The sequence below is a fragment of the Adiantum capillus-veneris genome, chromosome 14, assembly GCF_014529385.1.
Source record: "Adiantum capillus-veneris isolate H3 chromosome 14, ASM1452938v2, whole genome shotgun sequence".
Lineage (NCBI taxonomy): Eukaryota > Viridiplantae > Streptophyta > Polypodiopsida > Polypodiales > Pteridaceae > Adiantum > Adiantum capillus-veneris.
In genome coordinates this window covers 66,496,087-66,518,469 of record NC_140944.1, presented here as the reverse complement: position 1 = coordinate 66,518,469, position 22,383 = coordinate 66,496,087, and the positions used below count along the sequence as shown (strand labels likewise).

General features: G+C 42.7%; 1 protein-coding gene across 1 annotated transcript in view; it reads right to left on the bottom strand.

The window, feature by feature from the left end:
* LOC147442541 (acetylornithine aminotransferase, mitochondrial-like) overlaps positions 1 to 10,500 on the bottom strand; it is a 64,716-nt gene extending 54,216 nt beyond the window's left edge. Inside the window, exon 1 of the mRNA XM_086528697.1 lies at positions 9,893 to 10,500. Within this exon, the coding sequence (XP_086384823.1) occupies positions 9,893 to 10,396 (504 nt within the window). The 5' untranslated portion in view covers positions 10,397 to 10,500. The remainder of the gene's footprint in view (positions 1 to 9,892) is intronic.
* Between the last annotated feature and the right edge of the window lie 11,883 nt (positions 10,501 to 22,383).

The window sequence follows — 22,383 nt, the reverse complement described above, 5'->3', positions numbered from 1 at the left end:
AACCAAATCTGGAACAAGTCCTGCACTCGGCTTTGGCTTCTTCCCTTTATGGTCTGACTTGTCATCCTTATCCTGTGACTTCTTCTGTGGGCACTCATTTGCAAAGTGTCCTTCCTGTTCACAAATGTAGCATTTCTTGGCCTCCCTAAGAGCTTTCCTTTCTTGAAAAGTTTTGCCAGAAAAATGCCTTTTTTGTCCTTGTCCTCGTTCCGAAGAAGATTTAGACTTCTTCTTGGACGTATCAGCTTCTTGAGTGGAGGGCTTCTTTGCAGGAGACTCAGAAGGCTTTGCTGCAACATTGCCCTTGGCTGTAAACTGTTTGCCCTGGGCCCCTTTCTTGTGGCTATTAAATCCATCGGAATCTCCCTTCGACAGATTGTTGGCCACTCTTGCATTCTCTATCAATTGAAACATATTCATGACAGTAGTCTTTGTGCAGTAGTCCCTGATTTTCTTGGGCAATCCGCAACAGTACTTCTCAATTTGTTCTGACAAAGGCACAAACCTGTAAGAGGTGACTGGCAACAGTGCGGCCCAAAACCGTTTATTGTACTCTTCCAGATCCGCACAGTGTTTAGCATTCAACTCGTGCCATTCCGTCATTACATCCACTTCAAAAGTGTTTGTCAACCATGCAGGCGCAAAAAGTTGTTTGAATTGGACCCACGTTGTTGGGGCTTGACCTTGGTTCAACAATGCGGTCCACCATTGAAGCGCATTCCCTTTCAAGAAAGTGGCAGCCTTGCGTATCTTTGAAGATTCCGTGAAGTTGCCTCCAACATAAGCTGCATCGAACTGCTGTGTAAAGGTCAAAGCCTTTAATTGGTCCTCAGTTCCTCTGAAAGTTTCAAACTTCACTCCCTGCCCACCTTCCTTGTAATCCTTAGGCTGACTCAAAGGAGCCACATTATCATAAACAGGTGCCTGTAGCAGTGGTGCTCCATGAGTGTTCATTCCAGCACTCGCATCAACTGTTTTCCCTGTCATATCTGCATTTTGTACGCATGGCTGCGAAAAACCAGCCATACCAAATTGTGTTCCAGGCACTCGAAACTGGCCGTAGGCACCCTGAAAACCCGGTTGGACACCCATGTTCGCGTACATAGGGTTACCCATGCCTGTTTGCATTGTCCCAAACACATTCCCTGGTATATAACCTGTGGAAGGTCCAGCCATAGCTTGAAACACTGAACCACCTCCAAAATAACCAGGATAAGTATTAGGTAATGGAAGGGTCTGACACATAGCCTGTTCATTGCTCCCTTGACCATTCACAAACGGTTCATGTCCAGCTAAAGCAAGTTGCTTTGGATCATTGGACACCGCTAGTTTCTCAACCACATGGGCTTTCCCTCGATCATCATGAGTCCTCTGCGCATTGGAAATCTCCTTTTCCTGCAACGGCTCAGTCATGCCCTGTGTAGGAGGCTGAAAACCCTGTGTCGGAGCCTGTAAGAATTCCTGCATCCTTGGGTTGTTAGCCAACTGCTGAAACATGTCCATGCAACAACGCAGTTGAGTTCTAAACAACCTGTCCTCTTCTTGAAGAGTTGAAGGAATTTTCTCTATGCCATGTGAGGAAGATCCCTCTTCAGGTACTTGGTCTCTCTTCTCTGCCATATCGACAAGCTCTGTGTTGCTTTCACCCACAACAATCCACGCTGCACTTTTTGAAGAAAAAGTGACTATCCCGTCGATGGAATCGTATAACCGGCCCGTACAACGTAGAGGGCGGTATTATTTCAATTACCTGTTAACTTTACACAGAGCACTGAGAAGGGAAGAGAACACAGTTGCGTCCAGCGACTAGAATGTCACTGCGCACACGAGACCGACACCCTGTAGGCCCCAAAGACTAGTGCCCCTTTCGGTATTTCTTTATTCAAATTAAAGTAGACGATCCGACCACTTCGCACAAGCTTTCACAAAGCTGTCCAAACCTGGCGAGGGCTGAAAACGCAGGTTTCCGACCGGATTTCGACAGCATAACGGCGCAAAAATCCCTGTAGGTCAAAAACACCTGTCTAGGACGGATTCCCTCGATATCTGGAAGCTTTCTGGTGAGCTGTCACAGAAATTCAGCGGGCTGTAATTCTCTGTTTTTCACTGCCGGGAGCCCAAAAGCCTGTACACGCATCCCAAGGCTCTCACGAGGCTCCCCCGATGTTCCCTTGCAGTTTAGGTGCGAAACCCTAAACCTGCAGAAAAACACAGCAGGCTGTAATTCCCTGTTTTGGATCGTTTTTAGCGGAGCAAACACGCCTGCGCGTGTCCCAAGGGCTCCCGCACGCAATGGGACAGTTCCCCTGTGAATTGGACGAGTTTTCACGCGAGAAAACTCTCCAAACTCGCAATCTTTCGTGATGGAACTGTGCGTACCTGTGGGGGATTAGCAATTAGCTAATCCGGTTCCTGTTCAGAAGGCTCTTGCCTTGGCAAACACGCATAAACCCCGAGAACTGTACATAGGTCAAATGAGAAGCCCACTAGTGGGGCATAACATACTGTACGTAGGGGAGAAAGAGAGCAGTATGTAGCGTGCGGGGCATCACTCCCGCCACCATACTGTGCATAGAGGGCAAGGTAAGCATTCCATAGCTTCTGTACCTGATACAATCCACCTGAGGCTGAAAATGGCGCCCCCTTTGTTGATATGCAGCTCGTTTTTGCCTCCCAGAGTGGCAGAATCGCTCACATGTTGTCACGTCGCCCAGTTTCCGAGTTTGGGCTTTCCCTGCTAAAAATATCTCAACTGGTGCGTCAGTTGACTTGGCAGCAGAGCAATAGAATGTTCCCCTTGTCATTCTAGAGCTAATGACGCGAACACATTTTCGGATCAAAAATAGCAGTTCCCTAAATTTTAGGAGATGCTTCCATGGCGTCCCTATCGGTCTCCTAACCATCATTGAAGACTACCATTTGACCAACATCTACAATGTGGGTTAATTTATTGGCCCCTTTCAACTTATAAAGTTGCAGTGACTTGACGAGTGGCCCAAATTCCAGTTTGGCGCACACGAGCTTCCATACTCAGTGCTAACTGGCCCGGGCAGTCCCTGTCTGACCAACCTAGATCCCCGATGTGAGAAACCCATTTGGCTACAGCCGTTTCACACTGGCCATGCAATGTCCACTTGCACCTTTTCAAGGGTTTTGGGACAAACAAGTAAAAATAAAATAAATATATCTAATACTTATTTACGGAAGGCAACAGGAAAAATACACCTCCTGGTGACACAAAGGGATGGTGAGACCTAGCTCCTCTCCCTGTTATTCTCCAGTCCTTTAAGTGCAAAAGAAAGATGGTACATACCGTATGTGTGTAGACTATCGAGCACTAAACCATATCACTATCAAAAACAGATTTCCTGTGCCTCGGGTAGAATATCTGTTTGATAAGCTACAAGGCTCTACCTGCTTCAGTAGGATTGAGCTTAAAAGTGGCTATCAACAAATAAGGATAGTGGATGAAGATATCCTAAAGACCGCGTTTCATACAACGTTTGGTCTTTATGAATATCTAGTCATGCCTTTTGGCTTGACTAATGCACCAGCCTCGTTCAATCGTCCAATGGAGAAAATCTTTAGATCCTACCACAAATTCACTGGAGTGTTCTTTGATAATATCATCATCTACTCCAAGTCCTTAGAGGAGCACAAGCAACATATCCAAGCGATTTTTCGAGCATAGAGGGAGAACAAACTTTTTCTCAACCAAAAGAAAAGCGAATTTTTCCTTCAAGAGATTCATTACTAGGTCATATTCTCTCTCAAGATGGTATCCGTATGGATCCATCAAAGTTAGAGGTAATAAAAGCATAGCCTAATCCAAGGAATCTACATGAGCTAATAAGCTTTATTGGTATGTGTGCATATTGTAGACGCTTCATAGCAAAATTCTCTCAAATAGCAGGACCATTACATGAATTAATCAAGAACGTTAAGTATTCATGGACTGCTAAGGAGCAAAATGCTTTTTACAAGCTCAAAGAGAAGCTTACATCCCAACCAGTCCTCATACTTCCAGACCTCTCAAAGCCATTTGAGGTCCGATGTGATGCTTGTGGTGATTGCTTTGGAACAGTTTTGCTTCAAGAAAGGCATGCCATAGCATATGAGAGCCGAAGGCTCAATACGGATGAACGGGTCTTAGGCATTTATGCGAAAGAGCTTTTAGCTGTTCTACATGCCCTATACACATGGAAGCACTATCTATTGGGGACTCTATTTATTCTACGAACCGACCACCAAAATGTTAAGTACTTCATGACGCAAACCAAGCTATTCGACAAACAAATGAGGTGGGCAAATTTTCTTTCGCAATTTTATTTTCATATTGCTCACATTGCTGGTAAGCACAATCAAGTGGCTGATGCACTTTCACGACGACCAAAAGTTAATGCGGTGTCTAAAGCAACTCACAATGATCTATCTTCTATGATAGATGAGTATGCTACTGACCCTGACTTTAAAGATGTAATGTTAGCCCTTGATTTGGGGAAGAAAGAGGAACCATTCACCTTGCAGGATGGTTATCTTCTCCATGGCAATAGGCTATGTGTTACCTACTCGCTTCGTGAGAAAGTCATGTATGAATCCCATGCTCCATCCTATGCGGGGCATAGAGGCAATCAACCTACTCTCCGAGAAGTAGAGACGTATTTCTATTGGCCTACCATGAAAGTGGACATACAAGAGTATGTTTCAAAATGTGTAGTATGCCAATAGACTAAGTATGATAGAGGGAAGCAACCTGGACTACTCCAGCCATTGCCTATCCCAAATTTACGATGGGAGAGTATATCCATGAATTTTATCTTTGGATTATCCAAGACTATCCATGGGAATACGAGAATATGGACAATAGTCAACAGATTTAGCAAGCTAGCACACTTTATTCCTGTCAAAAAGACTATTTAGGCACACCAAATGGCAACTCTCTTCATATCACAGATTTTCAAACACCATGGCTTGCGAACATCCATCGTGTCAGATAGAGATCCTAGAATGGCCAGTAATTTCTTGAAGGTCTCTTTGAAAATCTAGGTACAAGATTGAATTTCTCTTCGGCCTATCACCCACAAACGGATGGCCAAAGTGAGATAGCCAATCTTACTATACTCAATCTACTAAAGACTTATGTTACTTGTAGGTAGAGCCTTGTAGCTTATCAAACAGATCTTCTAACCGAGGAGGTACGGGAAATCTGTTTTTGATAGTGATATGATTTACTGCTCGATAGTCCACAAGCATGCGGTATATACCATCTTTCTTTTGCACTAAAAGGACTGGAGAACAAAAGGGAGAGGAGCTAGACCTCACCATCTCTTTGTCTATCAATTCTTGTACTTGCCTCATGATCTCCTCTTGTTGAGCTTGGGAAACTTGATAAGGAGGCTTGTTAGGCGGTGAGCTTCTTGGTAGGAGCTCAATTCGATGGTCATCATTCCCTCGTTTTGGAGGTAAGTCCATAGGGCTATCATCCATGAACACATCTTGGAATCCTTTTAGAAAATTAGACAAGTCTAACTCTTTTTGATGAAACATTAGGACTTTGAAGAGACTCTTTGACAAAAATCATGTACACAAAAATTGAGCTCTTCATTGATTTATCAAAAGCAAGAGGATTTACAAGTGGTATAGTACGACCAAACTCACTAGCATCTTCTTTCCCCTATAGATGAAGTCCTTTCAAGGAACTTCATGTTGGCAGCCATACGGCTGAACCATAGTGCCCCTAGGATAGCATCCTCATGTTGGAGAGGAGAAATGAAAAAGTCTTCTTTGTCGACATAGCTTTGGACATGAAGCCTCAACTTCCCAATCAAGGGAGTAATGGAGACTTGCTGTCCCTTGAAAGCTATGTCAACCGTTACAGTATCTCCCATCTCGAAAGCTTGAATGCCTAACTTGGTGGCCACTCCGTTGAAATGAAGTTGTGAGTAGAGCCAGGGTCAAACAAGATGAAGGCATCATGCTCCCTTACCTTTCCCCAAGCATAGGAGAGAGGTGATCCTTTGTAATGAGCATCCTCTTTGGGAGCTTCGAAGGTGGAAGCTCTAGGAGTCTCATTGCGAGCATTTCTCTTGGGGCAAGAACGATAGCCATATCCTTACTCCCCACACTTAAAACATTTATGCAGAGTTACCCGGAACGCGGAACGAGAACGGCGATGGGCCTCCCTGCGGAACGAGGGAACGGGAATGGGTCCAGAACAGGAATGGCACAGAATGGGAGGCTAAAATAATACCCAGATATTGTTTTTTTAAGCGTTATGTGTTTGAATACAAGTAGTACTAATGGTTTCCCCTTTGCATCACTCTTATCTTTGTTTTCCATGGGCTTGACATTCCGTCTAGCCCCTTGTTGGAAATTGATGCGCAAAGCAACCATGGTGAGGTGGATTACTTCGGTGATAGAACCAGGCCGTTAAGAGTTGACGTACTTGACCATCTCTTCAAGTAATCCCACACAAAATTGTTGCTTTTGCTCGACAAAGTCTATCTTTTGAAAGACAGTAGCCTTGAGATGTAAATCCCAAAACTTGTCTACATATTCGTGAATAAACTCATGAGAGAGAAGCTTCAAACTGCGCCTTTTGGTAAGCACTATGTCCTTTGCATCGCTTTCAAGGAATTACTTCATGATGGAAACTCGTAGAGTTTTCCATGTCTTTGGGGCTTCGCCGTTGCCATGAAGGCTAGCCCACCATTAACAAGCCGATTTCTGGAAATGCATAGCTACATGGCGTAGCTTGGAGGACTCTGTGAAGCCCTCGTCTCCAAAGGCCGCATCAAATTGCTGGATGAAGTCCAATACTTTGTCGGTAGCATCAAAGGTGCCATCATAGGTGAGAAAAGAGACACTCTTTCCTCTCTCTTTAAACTTCTTGAGCTTTTGTGACCTTTGCCATGCAGGGTATGATTTGCGATGTCCTCCCCTCTTGTATTCTCTGGGAGAATAGCCATAGCTTTCGTCGAAAGAGAAGGAAGGTGAAGAAGAAGGAGAACAGGGTGACCTCTTTCTTGCCCTTTTCTTCCTTTGTTTCCTCTCTTCCCTTTCGGAGTAACGAGGACTGTGGGTTGAACGTTTCCTCTTGGGAGGAGTTGGCAACCATCTAGACCGCCGACTTCGTGGAGCCACATCATCACAGGAACGTAGGGATTCATTACTTTCTTGTTTTTTGGATTCCTCCTCTCGTATGGGATAGAGTCTTCTTTTAGGGGTCTCATATTAAACTGATCATTTGATATGGGAGATAAACGGAAACAAGGGTTAGAATATAGACATGTGCTTACACATCTATCTCAACATTGGTAAAGGGGTCCAAATGAGAGCTGGTCTGTCAAAGAGCAAGGCTAGCCAACGGAGCTTATAGCTTCATTAAAGACCTCCAAGGTTAGTGTTGAAAGTCCTTTGACATTAGGTAAGCTACGGCTAAGCTTGAGGTGTGAAACCTGGCCCAAGCTTGAGGTGCTTGTCGTGCTTGATGACTAAGGTGCTTGAGGTGCTTGTCGTGCTTGGTGAATAAGATGCTTGAGGTGCTTGTTGTGCTTGCCGACTAGGGAGCTTGAGGTGCTTGTGGGAACACTACCCGAGCTTGAGGTGCTTGTGGGAACACTACCCAAGCTTGAGATGCTTTGTCATGCTTGCTGGCTAAGGTGCTTAAGGGTAAGGCGTTCAAAAAGTCAAATCCAATCCCTACTCAAGAGGGGGCGAGCCCTAAAGCTACGGGGATGAGAGAACACACACACACGAGGAAAGCCCAAGCCTCAAGAGGCAACAAGGACACATGTCAAGTCCCTATCCATGTTGCCCTCATGATGTGTCTAAAGCCTATTGGTTGGCCTCCCAAGGGGTCCAATGATAAACTAGTTAATTTAATTAATTGCTTTTGCATTTATCAAGTCCTCTCTCTCAAAGGGGAAAGGGGAGCACTTGTCCCAAAGCTACCCTTGTTGCTTGATATGCCTCTTGCATGTGATTGGCTAGGCTTGCAAGGGTCCAATGAGCTTCAAGCATGAGCTACAAGGGGGTGTTGACCAAAGCAAGAAGGGGGGCTGCTTGGGGGATATACTCTCCCACACACTCACACTCACTCTCATTGCGTGAAGTGCAAAGTGCAAGAGCTCCATCTCTTTCTCTAAGCTAGTAGAGAAGTTGAGAGCCTATTCCAACACTCTTGGCTATGGAATGCAAATCCAACCAAGAGCCATGCTTCAATGCTTAAGCTTGCCATCTTCTCCATTTTCATTACTATGCTATTATGTATACTAGCAAGAAGAGTGATGATAAGTGAGGAACTACTACTTTCTCCTATCGAATGTTTCTTCTTCCTCTTCCCTACCCTCATTCCCCGCTAGCTCCTCCACCTTCGAAGGTGTTTGTTGAGGCCTTGGAGCTAAGGCTTGGGATAGTTAATGCTTTTTGCAAAGTTTATGTTATGCTCGTGATGCATGAAGCTTTCCATCTTCATTGCATTACCTAGGTCACAAGGAACACAAAGATTGTATCGTATCAAGTCTCTCTTGATGGGAGAATCTATAATACAAATGCCTATTGGAGGGAGCACCAGCTCAACTTAAATCCGGTCCTCAACTGTTGTCATGTTCTCTAAACTCTCTCTTGCAAAAGTATTGTTCATGCCAAGTTAACTAAGTACTATGATTATGTTGCTACCGTCAATTAAGTTCACCCTCTACGCTCTCAAAGTAGTCTTACAAAAATGTTCTCTCTAATTCTCTTAATTCCGATATCCTCAAAGTTCATAGGCCATTTCCATTATACCTGATCGGTAATAGAGGGGTCCTCTAGGCAAGAAAGGGCAAAGGAAGACAGAACCTGCAAGGGAAGAGAAAATTCTTCGAGAAAGAAAATGCTAGGGAGAGAAAACAAGCACACACACACCCCAAAACGCTGGCACTCAACTAGTGACAAACAAATCCGGAACTGCCCCCGCCTCCCCCATATTTGGGAACTACCAGGCTGCCCTACCTCCAAAAATATCCCACGACCAAGAAAATAGGGACCAAACTGGGAATCAGCCCACAGGTGGAAAACCACTGCCACATGAAATACAAAAAAATGCCCTACACCTGGCCCACCAAGGGGCAAGCTATATGACACTGCCAGCAATACCAGGTGAGAAACAATGGCTGGAAAAGGCCAAAAATGAGAAAACTACCTAACATAGGCGAGGCACAGCTACAGAACAGCCTTCACTCTCCTTGATCAGCCCCTCGTAGATATTGGGGCACTAGTAGCTCCGCCTTTTCTACCCAAAGAGGTGACAAACTTCAACAAATTAGTGATTGAAGGATCATACTTTTTTTCTTCCAGGCAGTAGGTTTCATAAACAAATTATTGTGGCTTGATAAAGCCTCCTTTGTAGGCAATGCATGCTGATTATCACTTGTGTTTTCCCATACAATGTTGCATAAGACAATAATAGAAGAAATGCAGCTAGTTTTGATGACGACTACTTCATTTTCTGTTTCTTGCATGGCCCCCAGTGTGATTAATTCAATTTCTTCTTGAATTTTGAGAGGCTTTCGGCATTTTTTGAGAAAGTATCACTCTGTCAAGGCCAAAAGCAGGCAGCTCTTATTCTCCACACTTGGTCCTTGGAATCACAAGGAGGTCATAAATCAGACAATATGATAAAGGAGCAAAGACAGCATCTGTTTTGAAAATAACAGAGGCCATCCATGAATTACATGTGGCTCACGAACAGGAAGTGTGTTTCAGGAACGCGTGACTATCTTCTTTGAGAATTTTGAATGGTGAAAGCTAGTCCTTTCACAGCCTTCAGCTCAAAATCTTGAAACACCTGTTCTACTAACAAGAAATTACTTCCACAAGAAGGCATCTTCTCAAGTTCGAACAAGGTTACCTGCGGCTCTGAATGATAAAGGTTGCTAACATGAGCCAAAGTAGAAGCTTGTTCAGTAACAGCCTTCACCCAGCTTTGATCACCATGGCCCAGAGCATTCACTGCTATGCCCGCCGACATGTCCAAATACTCATTGCCCTCTGCATCACAAAGCTTGCATCCATGGCCCTTTACGAAAACGATAGGGAACCGATCATAAGTCCGAACAAGCAATTGCGCCTCAGCGTGCATAATATTCTGGCTTGAGACATGTTGACCCAATTCAGCCGCATCTGCCGAATAAGCAGCAGCGGCAAGCTCAGCTGCATGCAGTTCTTCGTCTTTTTCACTGCTGGGTAGAGTGTCTGCAATTGTTGCACGCGAGCGTACCAAGGTGAATGCGATGACCTTGGAGGTTGGGATGGTTGAGTTTTTCAAAGAAAATGAAAGTTTGGCGCTCCATGACAGATTCTCCCTAGTTGGGCAACCCGAGACATGACAGAAGGAAGCTTGCGGGACAGCCATGAAGGCCCAAGGGTCCAAGTGGCTGTTTTAGCAGAGAGTTTGAACGTGAGATGGTTACCAAGCCACCAGAAAAATTGTTGGCTGCGAAAAAGTGACACTGGACAAAATCTTAGACAGCCGCGACCCCTCTCCAAGGATGGGCGGGCGGGCGGGCGGGCGGGCGATCTAGTGACGGCTCAGCAATGCAGTAGCATCAAACCAATAAGGTAGACAGAGGAGTTGGAATCGCTATCACTTTTTTAAAATAAGAACACTTCAGTGTGTAACACATGCATGCCCACCCCCAAAAATGACAGGTAGGCATGGAGGCAGTGTGTAAGCAGTCTCAAATACTACTACATGCGAAAATTTATATTCTCTCACACCCACATTAAGTCTAGGAGATTAAAACTATCAGTTTGCTAAATTTTCTCTTCTTTTTTTATGGGGATATAGCTTGTATATACATTTTCGCTTTTGTATATGATGCATCATAAATTAAAGCAGATCTTGAATAAAGTGAGACCAACATTCTTGCACACATTAAGAGAGTTAAATGTTCTAAAAAGAAACTAAGTTTGTTTTTAGCCTAATGCTAGAATGCTTACAGATCAAGACCATGGCCCATATCCAGTAGATGTGTACAAAAGGACACCACGTGAGGATTTGATTCCATCTTATTACATCTACACCATTGCCATTTGGGATCTCCTACTAGCTAATGGCAACTCAAATGCAATGTAGCCATCATATTAAACTAGGATCTCTTTGACTTGGACCACTTTGAATTCTTTACTTGATGAAGCGCAATGTATAAATTGCTTTGCAAGGGCATTTAATCATGTCAATAACACTAACGTGGACCACTTCGGCAAAGTTGGCATGATTGTCTTCCAGAGCTGTTTTTGGTTTCTTTCCCACACTATTGTATGCATTCTACCTATTGCTTATGTCAACCTTGTAAACAATGGTTAGTATTCTGTGTCATAAATATAACATAGTTATTTAAAATAATCATAGAACTAGAAAACATTGCTTATTCATGTCGTCATCCACATATTGCCTGTTATACTGTCCCATACGACGAGAATAAGCACTATATGTTATACCTTCATAAATTAGGATATCATTGGTCACACTCATCATCAATCTCATAAATGTTAAGTCCAACTCCATAAACATTGTCGCGACAGAAAATCATCATATACCAAGTCCAAATCCAATTTCAAATATAAGTCCAAATTCCAATCACTTTCATTATATACCCGGGATAACAAAATCATACCGTTTACAGTGGCGGCCAACCATTGCAGCATGATTTTGTGATTAGTGTTGCCTCAACCAGCGAATCCACACCAATGAGACGTGATGTCTAAATCGGCGAATCTGCACTAATGCTACCTAAATCGACAAATCTGTATTAAGTTTTGTGATGCCTAAATCGACGAATCTACACTTAATATTGTTTAAAATAATGAATATGCAATTTGTCGGTGCGCTTCTTAAATCGGTGAATCTGCACTCGTGCTGCCTAAACCAGCGGATATACATGTATAGCTTGTGCTGCCTAAACGGTGAATCTACACCAAGAAAAGTATTTATACACTACCTAAATCTGTGAATATGTGTGCACGTGACCAATGGAGTAGACAAGGCATAAAAAATACAAAACATATATCTGGTACCAAATTGGAGTAGTTTGGAATGGTGAAGTGTGTACTAAATGTTGACAATGATCTCAAAACAACTGAGCTCATGTAAGTAGTTGTAAGATAATTTATCTCAGTGTAGATTTCAATGAATGTAAGTACAGTGTCATAACATTGGAGAAGATTGAATTTACAATTTATAGCACAATAAAAAAAAGTGAAGGGGCTATGTCGCCTAAAAGTGTGATTTCTTGTTGTAAAGTTGCTTGGGTATGAGAATATCCGCAAAAGGGGTTACTTGAAAGAAACTAACTATAAAAAGCATTAATTTGTCAAACATATATTAACTAGAGGATTATCGCATAAGGAGATGTTATGAAGGGTGGGGAAATTTGGAGATGCTAAGATAAAGAAAGAGGTGAAACAAGCACATGGGTGGTGAACTAGATAATATTGCATTCAGATCTAAAGATACATAGAGAGAGATTACTTAGTAGAGATAATTAAAATGATCTTGCTAGATGTATAATATAAAAATACATTGATAAATCTCATACGTGGAGGGTTTCTGATATGATAGCATTGTATTAAGCTTTATTTGCAAAAGTGTTACTCAAAGAAAAAGCACTAAAGGTGATTGCTTGTTCAATTTACCAACAATTCAACCGGATAGTAAGTACATTGACATTTGAAAAGGCGTAAAATTGATGTAAAAAATAGTATTGTTTTCCAGTAAAAGAGAATGAGAGTAGTTAAATTTAAGCAGATAACGAAGGTGTTATATGAATTTTTAGAATGATTTATGAGGTTGGGATGATCAATAGATATTGGTCTTACTTCAGAGAGATACTAGTCTTAATCAATAATTGTTGGGGTAGGCTAAAAATAGGTTTCTAATGAGTCTCTAATTAACTCTGAATGGTGTTGTAAATAAATGATATGAATTGCCACCCACTTTTGGCAACATCACTTATCTTTATAGTCCATAGGTCAAAAGCCACATAGGTTTTGGATTCGTCATTTCAAGATCCATCAAAGATCCACTTAGGGTTAGTTGATGGATACACTTTCCCTTAAACATTTACAAATTATAATTAGGGTTGTTTGTATGAGACAAATCATGGTTTTACTTGTGAATGAAAATGGGCAAACAACATAAACTTGATCTATTACCAATGTACAAGGATGATTTTCCTCATCTTAGTCTAAAGCCAACAAAAATTTGAATTTATCAATTTGAGACCAGCTTGTGCAAGAATAAAGACCAATAGCAAATGCATTATCCAAAAACCAATAACGAGGAATTTATCACTGCCATTCCACAAAGGGATACAATTGTTTGATACAGTTCAGGTATCATGCTACGTTATTTTCTACCATCGTGAAGAAGAACAACGTAAATACATATGATGAAGTACTCAAGAGAGTCAATGCCATCCTCTTTGATGTGCTCGACAAACACTCTTTGTGTGTGTGTGTGTGTGTGTGTGTGCGCGCGCGCGCGCGTGCGTGCACGTATACGCGTGTTAATCATTGCAGTGGAACTTGTCGTAAGAGGGGATGATCATTGCAGTGAGAAAAAGAGAGAAATTATTTGAGGGTGGGTAATTATACACAAATCTCCAAAGGTTATAGAAGTGGAGGGGGAGAAATTTATGGATATAGGGGAGTCCCAAGGGGATTATCAAGTGTATGTCCATATGTGTAAGAGAGAAAAACGATAGGTGCGAGAGACAAAACAAATTGGTCAAACCTGGCTGCGTGTGCTACTATAATTGGTATAAAGGATCTCCACTTTTAATGTCGTCAATTGTGACTTGGGGCAATCATTGCAATTGAGCCACTCATTCCCAATTTGGCCGCTTTCTCTAAAATACATTTGTCAGATTTTCAAATATGCTTCTATGATAGATGTCATTGGATTTGTGGGACGATTTGTCCTATTACCTTCGCTAAAGCAGCCAAAAACATCAAGAGTCATTCCAACCAATACAAGGAGATATGTGATGCTAGCTACCATTTATGATTGAAGGCGATAAAGGCACCAAACAAATGGGCATGGCACAATCTATCTCTCCAAAATGTTTGAAAAGCGGCAACAAAAGTTGCTCTAAAGATGGATAAAAAAACTTTGAAAAACCTTGCTTAATTGAAAGCTTGTAAGTGAGATAAGAGGAATCTACAAGCCATCTCCTCTATCTATCTAGTTTCAATTTGTTTCTATCCAAAGTAAAAAGTGGATGAAGATTACAGAAGTTGGAGCCACCTCCTGAAACAAAGACCGCAAGCTTCTTTCTTCGAAAACCCGTATCTTTAGCTTGCCCACTCTCACTGTTGAAAGCACTTACACAAAAACCTGCATGAGCCCACAATTCTCCCACCAACCTTGGAAGACATACAAGCTTGCAGTGCAATGCGACCAAAGGAAAGCCTCGAGAATGAGGTGTGTAGTCTCAACCGCACTCAGGTACCTTGTTGGGTGCAGCTTGATGGCGTGAAGAGATAGAGGACAAGGTGAATTTGCAGTTTAGACTCATTTTCTCATAGCATGTCCTGGCATGCTCACAGTCGAGAGAGAGAGAGAGAGAGAGAGAGAGAGAGAGAGAGAGAGAGAGAGAGAGAGATCATCTCTTCTATGTGAGGATGTAAGGACATGGGTCCTATGGGCAAGGCCACCGGCACGGCCGGATAGTGTGTACGCTAGGGGGAGGCTATAAGATAGCACGGTTGGGTGGAGACTAGCACGCGCATTACCACGCCCTTTCACTGGTATCCGAGCTATTTTTGGGAAAGGGGAAAAGCGGGTTGCATGTGCATGTGACGCGTTGTTTCTCTCCCACCGATCTGCAAACAGGGACGGCTCCGCTGTGCAACAAAAAGAAGGCAGGCATAGTTCTCTGTGCGCAACATGCGAAGACAGACAGCGACAAGCGACCGCGATCGCCCCATCTACGCCCTCCACAGCGGGCAACTCAGACAAACTCGACCGGCAACTCTACGACATCGAGGCTCCGAAGGCTTCTGTTGGTTACGCGTGTAGGAAGGCCCGCTTAACCCTTGCATGAAGGAAGGTTGAACCCACCCCATGAGGGTAAGAGGCCAACACTTTACCATCAAACTATTGACCCTTGTTGTGTATAACAAGGATAGATAGCATACTTGTGTTGAAAAGAAAGCTAGAAGGAAAGGGAAAGCTTTAAACTTCAAGGAAGTAGTTTCACCCTTCCTTTTCACTTCTTGGAGGAAGGCAAGTTTTCCTCTAAAAATTCTTTTTTCCTCAAGGAGGTAACTTCAAAGTGAATAGAAGCCTTCACAAAAAAAACGAGTTTTTTGAATGACACGTGAAGCGCTACAATTTTTGTAAGGCGAGGTTCGCATACAACACAAATCGCGGAGACTTCAAGCTTCACAAGGTACAAGTTGACGTTTTTTCTCTCTCTTTACATTAGTGTGTGTTTACCATGGCCAGTGAGGATATCCCACCTACATACACTTTTGATTTTGAGCACATAGATCAAAATCAGGGCACCAGGGTGCTGTTGACACTAATATGCATGACGATGATGATCTAGGAGATCATGGCCTTGTAGATATGGCTGCTTTCAAGACTTTGGAAAATCGCCAAAGTGTACTTGAATGCAACCTCTCTCACTCAATGCAAATGTTACAAATCTTATGGAGCTACTTGTGAAATTTATGAATTCATAGACAGCTCAAGGAGCCATAAGTGGCACGGTTCAAGGAAACCAAGCTCGCACGACTCAAGGAGTCCAAGAGACAAGTGCTTCAGAAGATGCCAAAAGGTAGCAATGCATTACTTAAGAATACCACAATTCTTGAGTTTCACGGGGAAGAGCGTGATCGCCAACAAGGATGCGGTCAATACGTTCTTACACAAATGGAGTGATGTTCATATATTGAGACACACCTCGAATATAAAGACGGCTGTGGAAACAAGTCTATCTCTTGAAGGCAAGGCCTATAAGTGGTGGATGACATCTCCAATAGATGTTCATCCTCCGTCTTGGGCTATGTTTCAACCTTCTTTCTCCAAAGAGTTTTTGGACTCCAATGAAGAAGATAAGAATTGGTTAGCATGGAATGCATGTCGCATGTCTGGCCTCTCTCTCACACAGTACGTTTCAAAGCATCGGGAAATCTAGAAGGTCTAGATGAGTTCCAAAAGATACGGGCTTTTAATAGGGGTCTTGACAAAGACTATCGTCTTCATGTCAAGACCCAACATCCAAAAACTTTGGAAGAAGCCATCAGTCGTGCCCAAAGATATGATGATGACCAAGAGAGGAAAGGAAATGTTCCCTACTCTAAGAATAATTTTGCTAAGAGCAATGTGCCTAAGAGCCAATGGCGAGGTAGATCTCCCACACGTTTCAAGAGGAATAAGAGATAGTCTACCTCTCCATGCCCACAAGAGGCTAAGAAGCCTAAGCAATCAGGAGATACTCCATGTGGGTCTCTCAGCACTGCTGATTTTGAGCGTGTAACAAAACACAATTTGTGTTTTAGATGTCTTTCGAACCAACATAATAAGAAAGATTGTCCTCTTTTGCAAGGCAAAGAAAAGGCCATGCACACGGTGCAACGCCTCGCATTAGATTCATCTCCCAAATATTGCATTGTAGAGGTTCTTCATTAGATTCATCTCCTAAATATTGTGCTTCAATGTGGCAACCCACCTTTGGTCCCCATGATTTGATTTGCATGCATGGCACTATGCAGAACGGACAATGTGTTAGTATTTTAGTGGATGATGGTGCAACTCATAACTTCTTGAACTATAAGCTAGTCAAGAAATTGAAACTTACACAGACTCCCTGCTTCCACAAGTCTATGGTGGAGTAGATGTTTGGGAATGATAAAGAAGTATGGGACACGGTAGTTCAAGGGGTTGAGCTTATTGTTCAAGATCATACAATGACCCTTGACTTCCAAGTTATGAACATGGACCGTACTGATGTAGTTTTAGGACGGGAATGGCTACATGGTTTCGGAAACACATTGCACACGTTATGAACACAACTCCTTATCCTTTATGGCCAATGGTAAACATGTGCTTTTGCTTGGTGAGAAAAATATACCATCTGCACCTCTTATATGTACAACTGAGCTTTCTATTTTGCAGAAAGCAGATTTAATAGATGAAATCTTTTTGTGTTACTGCTTGTCTCCAGCTCTTGTGAATTTTCAAGAGAAATGTGCTGTGAATTCTAGTAATGGTATGCAAAGTGCAATGAATTCTAATGATAAGCAAAGTGTTAACAAATCTAACGGGCAAAGTGCTCTCAATTTTAATTCTATAGAGCAACCTACAACTGTTGTAAAACAAACATCACAGGAATTACAAGATTCTCCATCCCAGCATAACTCTAGTTTACTTTCTCCTTTTGCACGGCAAAAGCTGACTCACTTACTCACGGAGTATAGTGATATATTCTCAAGTGATTTACTGCTGGGTTTACCCCCCACACGTGATGTGCAGCATGGCATAGATGTCTTGCCATGCACTAAACCGGTGAGTAAACCACCTTATCGTATGAGTGCTAAAGAAGCTAAGGAGGTTGAGAGTCAGTTAGCTGACTACCTCGCCCGTTGTTTCATTAGACCTATCACTTCGCCTTGGGCATCACCAATTCTATTGGTAAAAAAGAAAGATGGTACTATGCGCATGTGCATAGATTATCGTGGATTAAATGCCATAACCATCAAGAACAAGTATCATCTGTCTCAAGTGGATGAGTTGTGTGATCAACTCCATGGGGCAAGATACTATACAAAGATAGATCTTCATTCAGGATACCACCAGGTGTGTATCCTTTTGCAAGATATCTCCAAAACTGTCTTTAGAATACTGTTCGGGCATTTTGAATTTTTCATTATGCCTTTTGGTCTAACCAATGCTCCAGCTACATTTATGACACTCATGGATAGTGTCTAACGTCCCTATCTTGAAAAATTTGTTATGGTTTTCCTTGATGACATTCTCATTTACAATAAGACTGAAGATGAACACATAGAAGACTTACGATTAGTGTTCAAATAGCTACGAGCTCACGCGCTATATGCTAAGCAAAGCAAGTGTGATTTCTTTAAAATAGAGATACATTACCTCGATCATGTGATCTCTTATTCTGGCATCAAAATGGACACTGACAAGGTCGTTGCCATTCTTCGATGGCCACATCCCAACACGATTGGGGAGCTTCAAATATTTTTAGGCATGGCTAGATTTTATCGACAGTATATCCGTGATTATGCCAAAATTGTTGTTCCTATGACGGATCAACTTAAAGCAAAAGCTAAGACCTTTTCTTGGGAAGAAGCCCAAAAACACAGTTTTGAACAACTCAAGGTAGCTATAGCCACTGCTCCCATCCTAGCAATCGTTGACCCACTTAAGCTGTTTGTGGTAGAGACTAATGCTAGTGATAAAGCAATTGGTGCGGTACTTCTCCAAGACGGAAGACCTACAGCATTTGAAAGTAAAAAGTTAGATAGGAGCTCAACAGAATTATTATGTCTACGAGAGAGAGCTCTATGCCCTAATTCACGTTTACGAAAGTGGCGACACTATTTACATGGTGCCGAGTTTGAAGTAGTTTTTGACCATGAGAGTATCAAATGGTTTACTACTCAAACAGACTTGAAGGGTCGTAAAGCTAGATGGACAGAAATCCTTCAAGATTATGATTGTAAGCTCCGATATCGCAACGGGCGATATAATGTAGTAGTGGATGCACTAAGGCGAATGCCTCAGATTAATTCACTTTCTTTCAGGGAAATAAAGAGTGGATTTGTGGAGTCACTATGTGGCAAGTGTGCACAAGATCAATCATATGCTAAAGTGTGGAGTGCGGTTTTTAAAAGGGATCCCTCACACTCACATGTCTCTGTACAACCAGATCAACATGTCTCTGCACATGCAGATAAAAACTCCAACACACAGAGCTCCACCCCTACTCAGGAAGAGCTTAAACGATGGAAGAAATTTTCCATTGATGATGGCTACTTACTCCACGAGGGTAGAGTATGTGTGCCAAAGGACTCAGACACTAGGTGCCAAATCTTATTTGAGTGTCACGATAGTCCAAGTGTTGGTCATCCAGGTATTCGTAAGACGTATGCCTTAGTTCGACGACAATTTTATTGGCCGGGCTTACATCATGATGTTCAAGAGTACGTACTAAACTGCCAACAATACCAAGTTGATAAGGCAGAGCGCCTCAAGCTAGGTGGCCTTTTACATCCTTTAGAGATTCCACAAGGTAAGTGGGAGAGTATCTCTATGAATTTTGTAGTAGGACTACCTACTACAAATCGTGGCCATGATGCCATATGGGTAATTGCAGACCGTCTCACAAAGATGGGTCGATTCATTCCCATTAAGACTACGGTTAAGACACCGGAATTAGCATGGCTATTTGTAGAGCATATATATAGACTCTACGAGCTTCCAGCTAGTATCATTAGTGACAGAGATCAAAAGTTCGATAATCACTTCTGGAGAGCCGTGTTTCAATAGTTGGAAACTAAAGTTAATTTAAGTACGGCTGATCATCCAAAAACAGATGGTCAAACCGAAAGAGTTAATCAAGTGCTAGAGGATATGCTACGAGCGTACGTTAGAAAAAAGCAATGCAATTGGGAAGACTACTTACCTATATTGGAATTTGCTTATAATAGTTCAAAGCATGTGACTACAGGGTTTAGTCTATTTATGCTTTTATATGGATTTCAACCTTAATCACCCATTACAGTGGGGTTGGCTAAGGAGAAGATACAACAAGCGAAGGATTTCTTCAAGACCATTTTGACATGCTTCGAGTTGCTCAACAGAATGTTAAGCAAGCTCAAGATCGATATAAGAAGTACGCAGATGAGCATCGTCGTCTTGCTACTTTTGAAGAAGGAGACAAGGTTTTCCTCAAAGTTTTGGAGCATTTAGAAATTTTGAAGATGGGAAAAGTTGCTAAAATTTCACCACGCTATTGTGGAACGTTTACCATTCTCAAACATATAGGTGAAGTGGCCTATAAGTTAGCTCTTCTAGAGCACTCACGAGTTCATCCTGTTTTTCATGTTAGCTATTTAGGAAAACAGCTAGGACATAATGATAATGTCATTGACACAGGTGTGTTAGTTGACCTTATCAAACCGCCAAGCATCCCCCATGAGCCCAAAAAGATTTTGGATTCTCATGAGCTTCGCACCAGACATCATGTCAGACGACAGGTGTTGGTAAAATGGCTAGATAGACCTGAAGAAGGTTCTACATGGGAGAATGTCTCCGCACTTAAGAAATATTTTCCTATGTTTGTTTTCGAGGATGGAAACGATTTTCCAAGGGGGGGTAAATGTAAGGACATAGGTCCTACGGGCAAGGCCGGATAGTGTGTACGCTAGGTGGAGGCTATAAGATAGCACGGTTGGGTGGAGACTAGCACATGCATTACCACGCCCTTTCAGAGGCGGTGGGGGCTGAGGCATAACATGGCATCTATCACTATGTGGTTGGTTGAGAGAGAGAGATTTGAGGTGAGTGTAGGTGGACGCCAAAGAGGGAGAAAGTGCGGACAGTAATTGGGATGATGATGAGGTGAAAGCTCAAATGAACCTAAGCAATATAGGTGTATAGGTGGTAATTTTTATGTATTTATTTATCTATTTTTATGATTAGGTGGGTCAACTACACTCCGCATGCCTATGATTGGCGGTGGCCTCTACATGGGGAAGTCAGTAAAAGCATGGCTGGTCGCAAAGTCTTGAGGGCTGCATGGCGATTGAAGAGGCTGCAACGAGAGAGAATGAGGGGGAGAGAGATGATTGAACGTTTGTGGTTAATGAGAGAAATTTGTGTGTGAGAGAGAGAGAACCGGAGTGATTGGCAACTAAGGAGGATAGGTGAGAGTGTGTGGGGAACTAATCATTAGCAAGCGACGCTACAAACCAATTATTTGATTGCGACTGTAATCACCAATGTCATAAAATCTAATATCTAACCAACCCAAATGATTTTCTCATATTAAACTGTTCATTTAATGTGGGATAGTAAATGGGAACAAGGGTTAGAATATAGACATGTGTTTACGGGTCTATCTCAACATGGGGCCAATGGTAAAGGGGTCGAAATGAGAGATGATCTGTTAAAGAGCAAAGCTAGCTAATGGAGCTTAAAGACCTTAGGGTTAGCTTCATTAAAGACCTCCAATGGTTAGTGTTAAAAGTTCTTTGACCTTAGGCAAGCTAAGGCTGTGCTTCAGGTGGGAACCCGGCCCAAGCTTGAGGTGCTTGTCATGCTTGATGCCTGAGATGCTTGAGGTTCTTGATGACTGAGATGCTTGAGGTGCTTGATGACTGAGATGCTTGAGATGCTAGGGTTGTACTTGAGGTGGGAACCTGGCCGAAGATTAAGGGGCTTAAGGGCCAAGCTTGTGGTGGGAACCGGGCCCAAGGTTGAGGGGCTTGTGGTGTCACAAAAGTCAACAAGGATCGCTACAAGGAGGGAGCGAGCCCTACAAGTAGGGGCATTAGAGAGAACACACACACCCTCACACAAGGAAAGCCTATACCAAGGACACATGTCAAGCTCCCCTTCCTGTTGCCCTCATGTTGTGCCTAAAGCCTATTGGTTGGCCTCCAAAAGGATCTAATGATAATTTAGTTAATTTAATTAATTGTTTATGCATTTATCAAGTCCTCTCTCTCAAAGGGGAAAGGGAGACACTTGTCCCAAGGCTACCCTTATTGCTTGATATGCGCTAAGCATATGATTGGCCAGGCTTGAGGAGATCCAATCAAGTGCCAGCTAGTGCTAGAAGAGGGGGTCGACCAAAGCAAGGAGAGGGCTAGCTTCGGGGTATACTCTCTCTCTCTCTCTCTCTCTCTCTCTCTCTCTCTCTCTCTCTCTCTCTCTCTCTCTCTCTCTCTCTCTCTCTCTCATTGAGTGAAGTGCAAAGTGCAAGAGCTCCATCTCCTTCTCCAAGCTAGTTATAGAGAAGTTGAGAGCCTACACCAACACTCTTGGTTATGGAATGCAAATCCAACCAAGAGCCATGCTTCAATTCTTAAGCTTGCCATCTTCTTTGTCTTCATTGCTATGCTATTTTGTATGCTAGCAAGAAGAGTGATGGTAAGTGAGGAACTATTTATTTCTCCTATGAAAGTTTCTTCTTCCTCTTCCCTACCCTCATTCCCCGCTAGCTCTCTCCACCTTTGAAGGTGTTTGAGGCCTTGGGATTGAGGCTGGGGATGGTTAATGCTTTTTACAAATTCTATGTTATGCTCGTGATGCATGAATCTTTCCATCTTCATTGTATCACCTAGGTCACAAGGAACACAAAT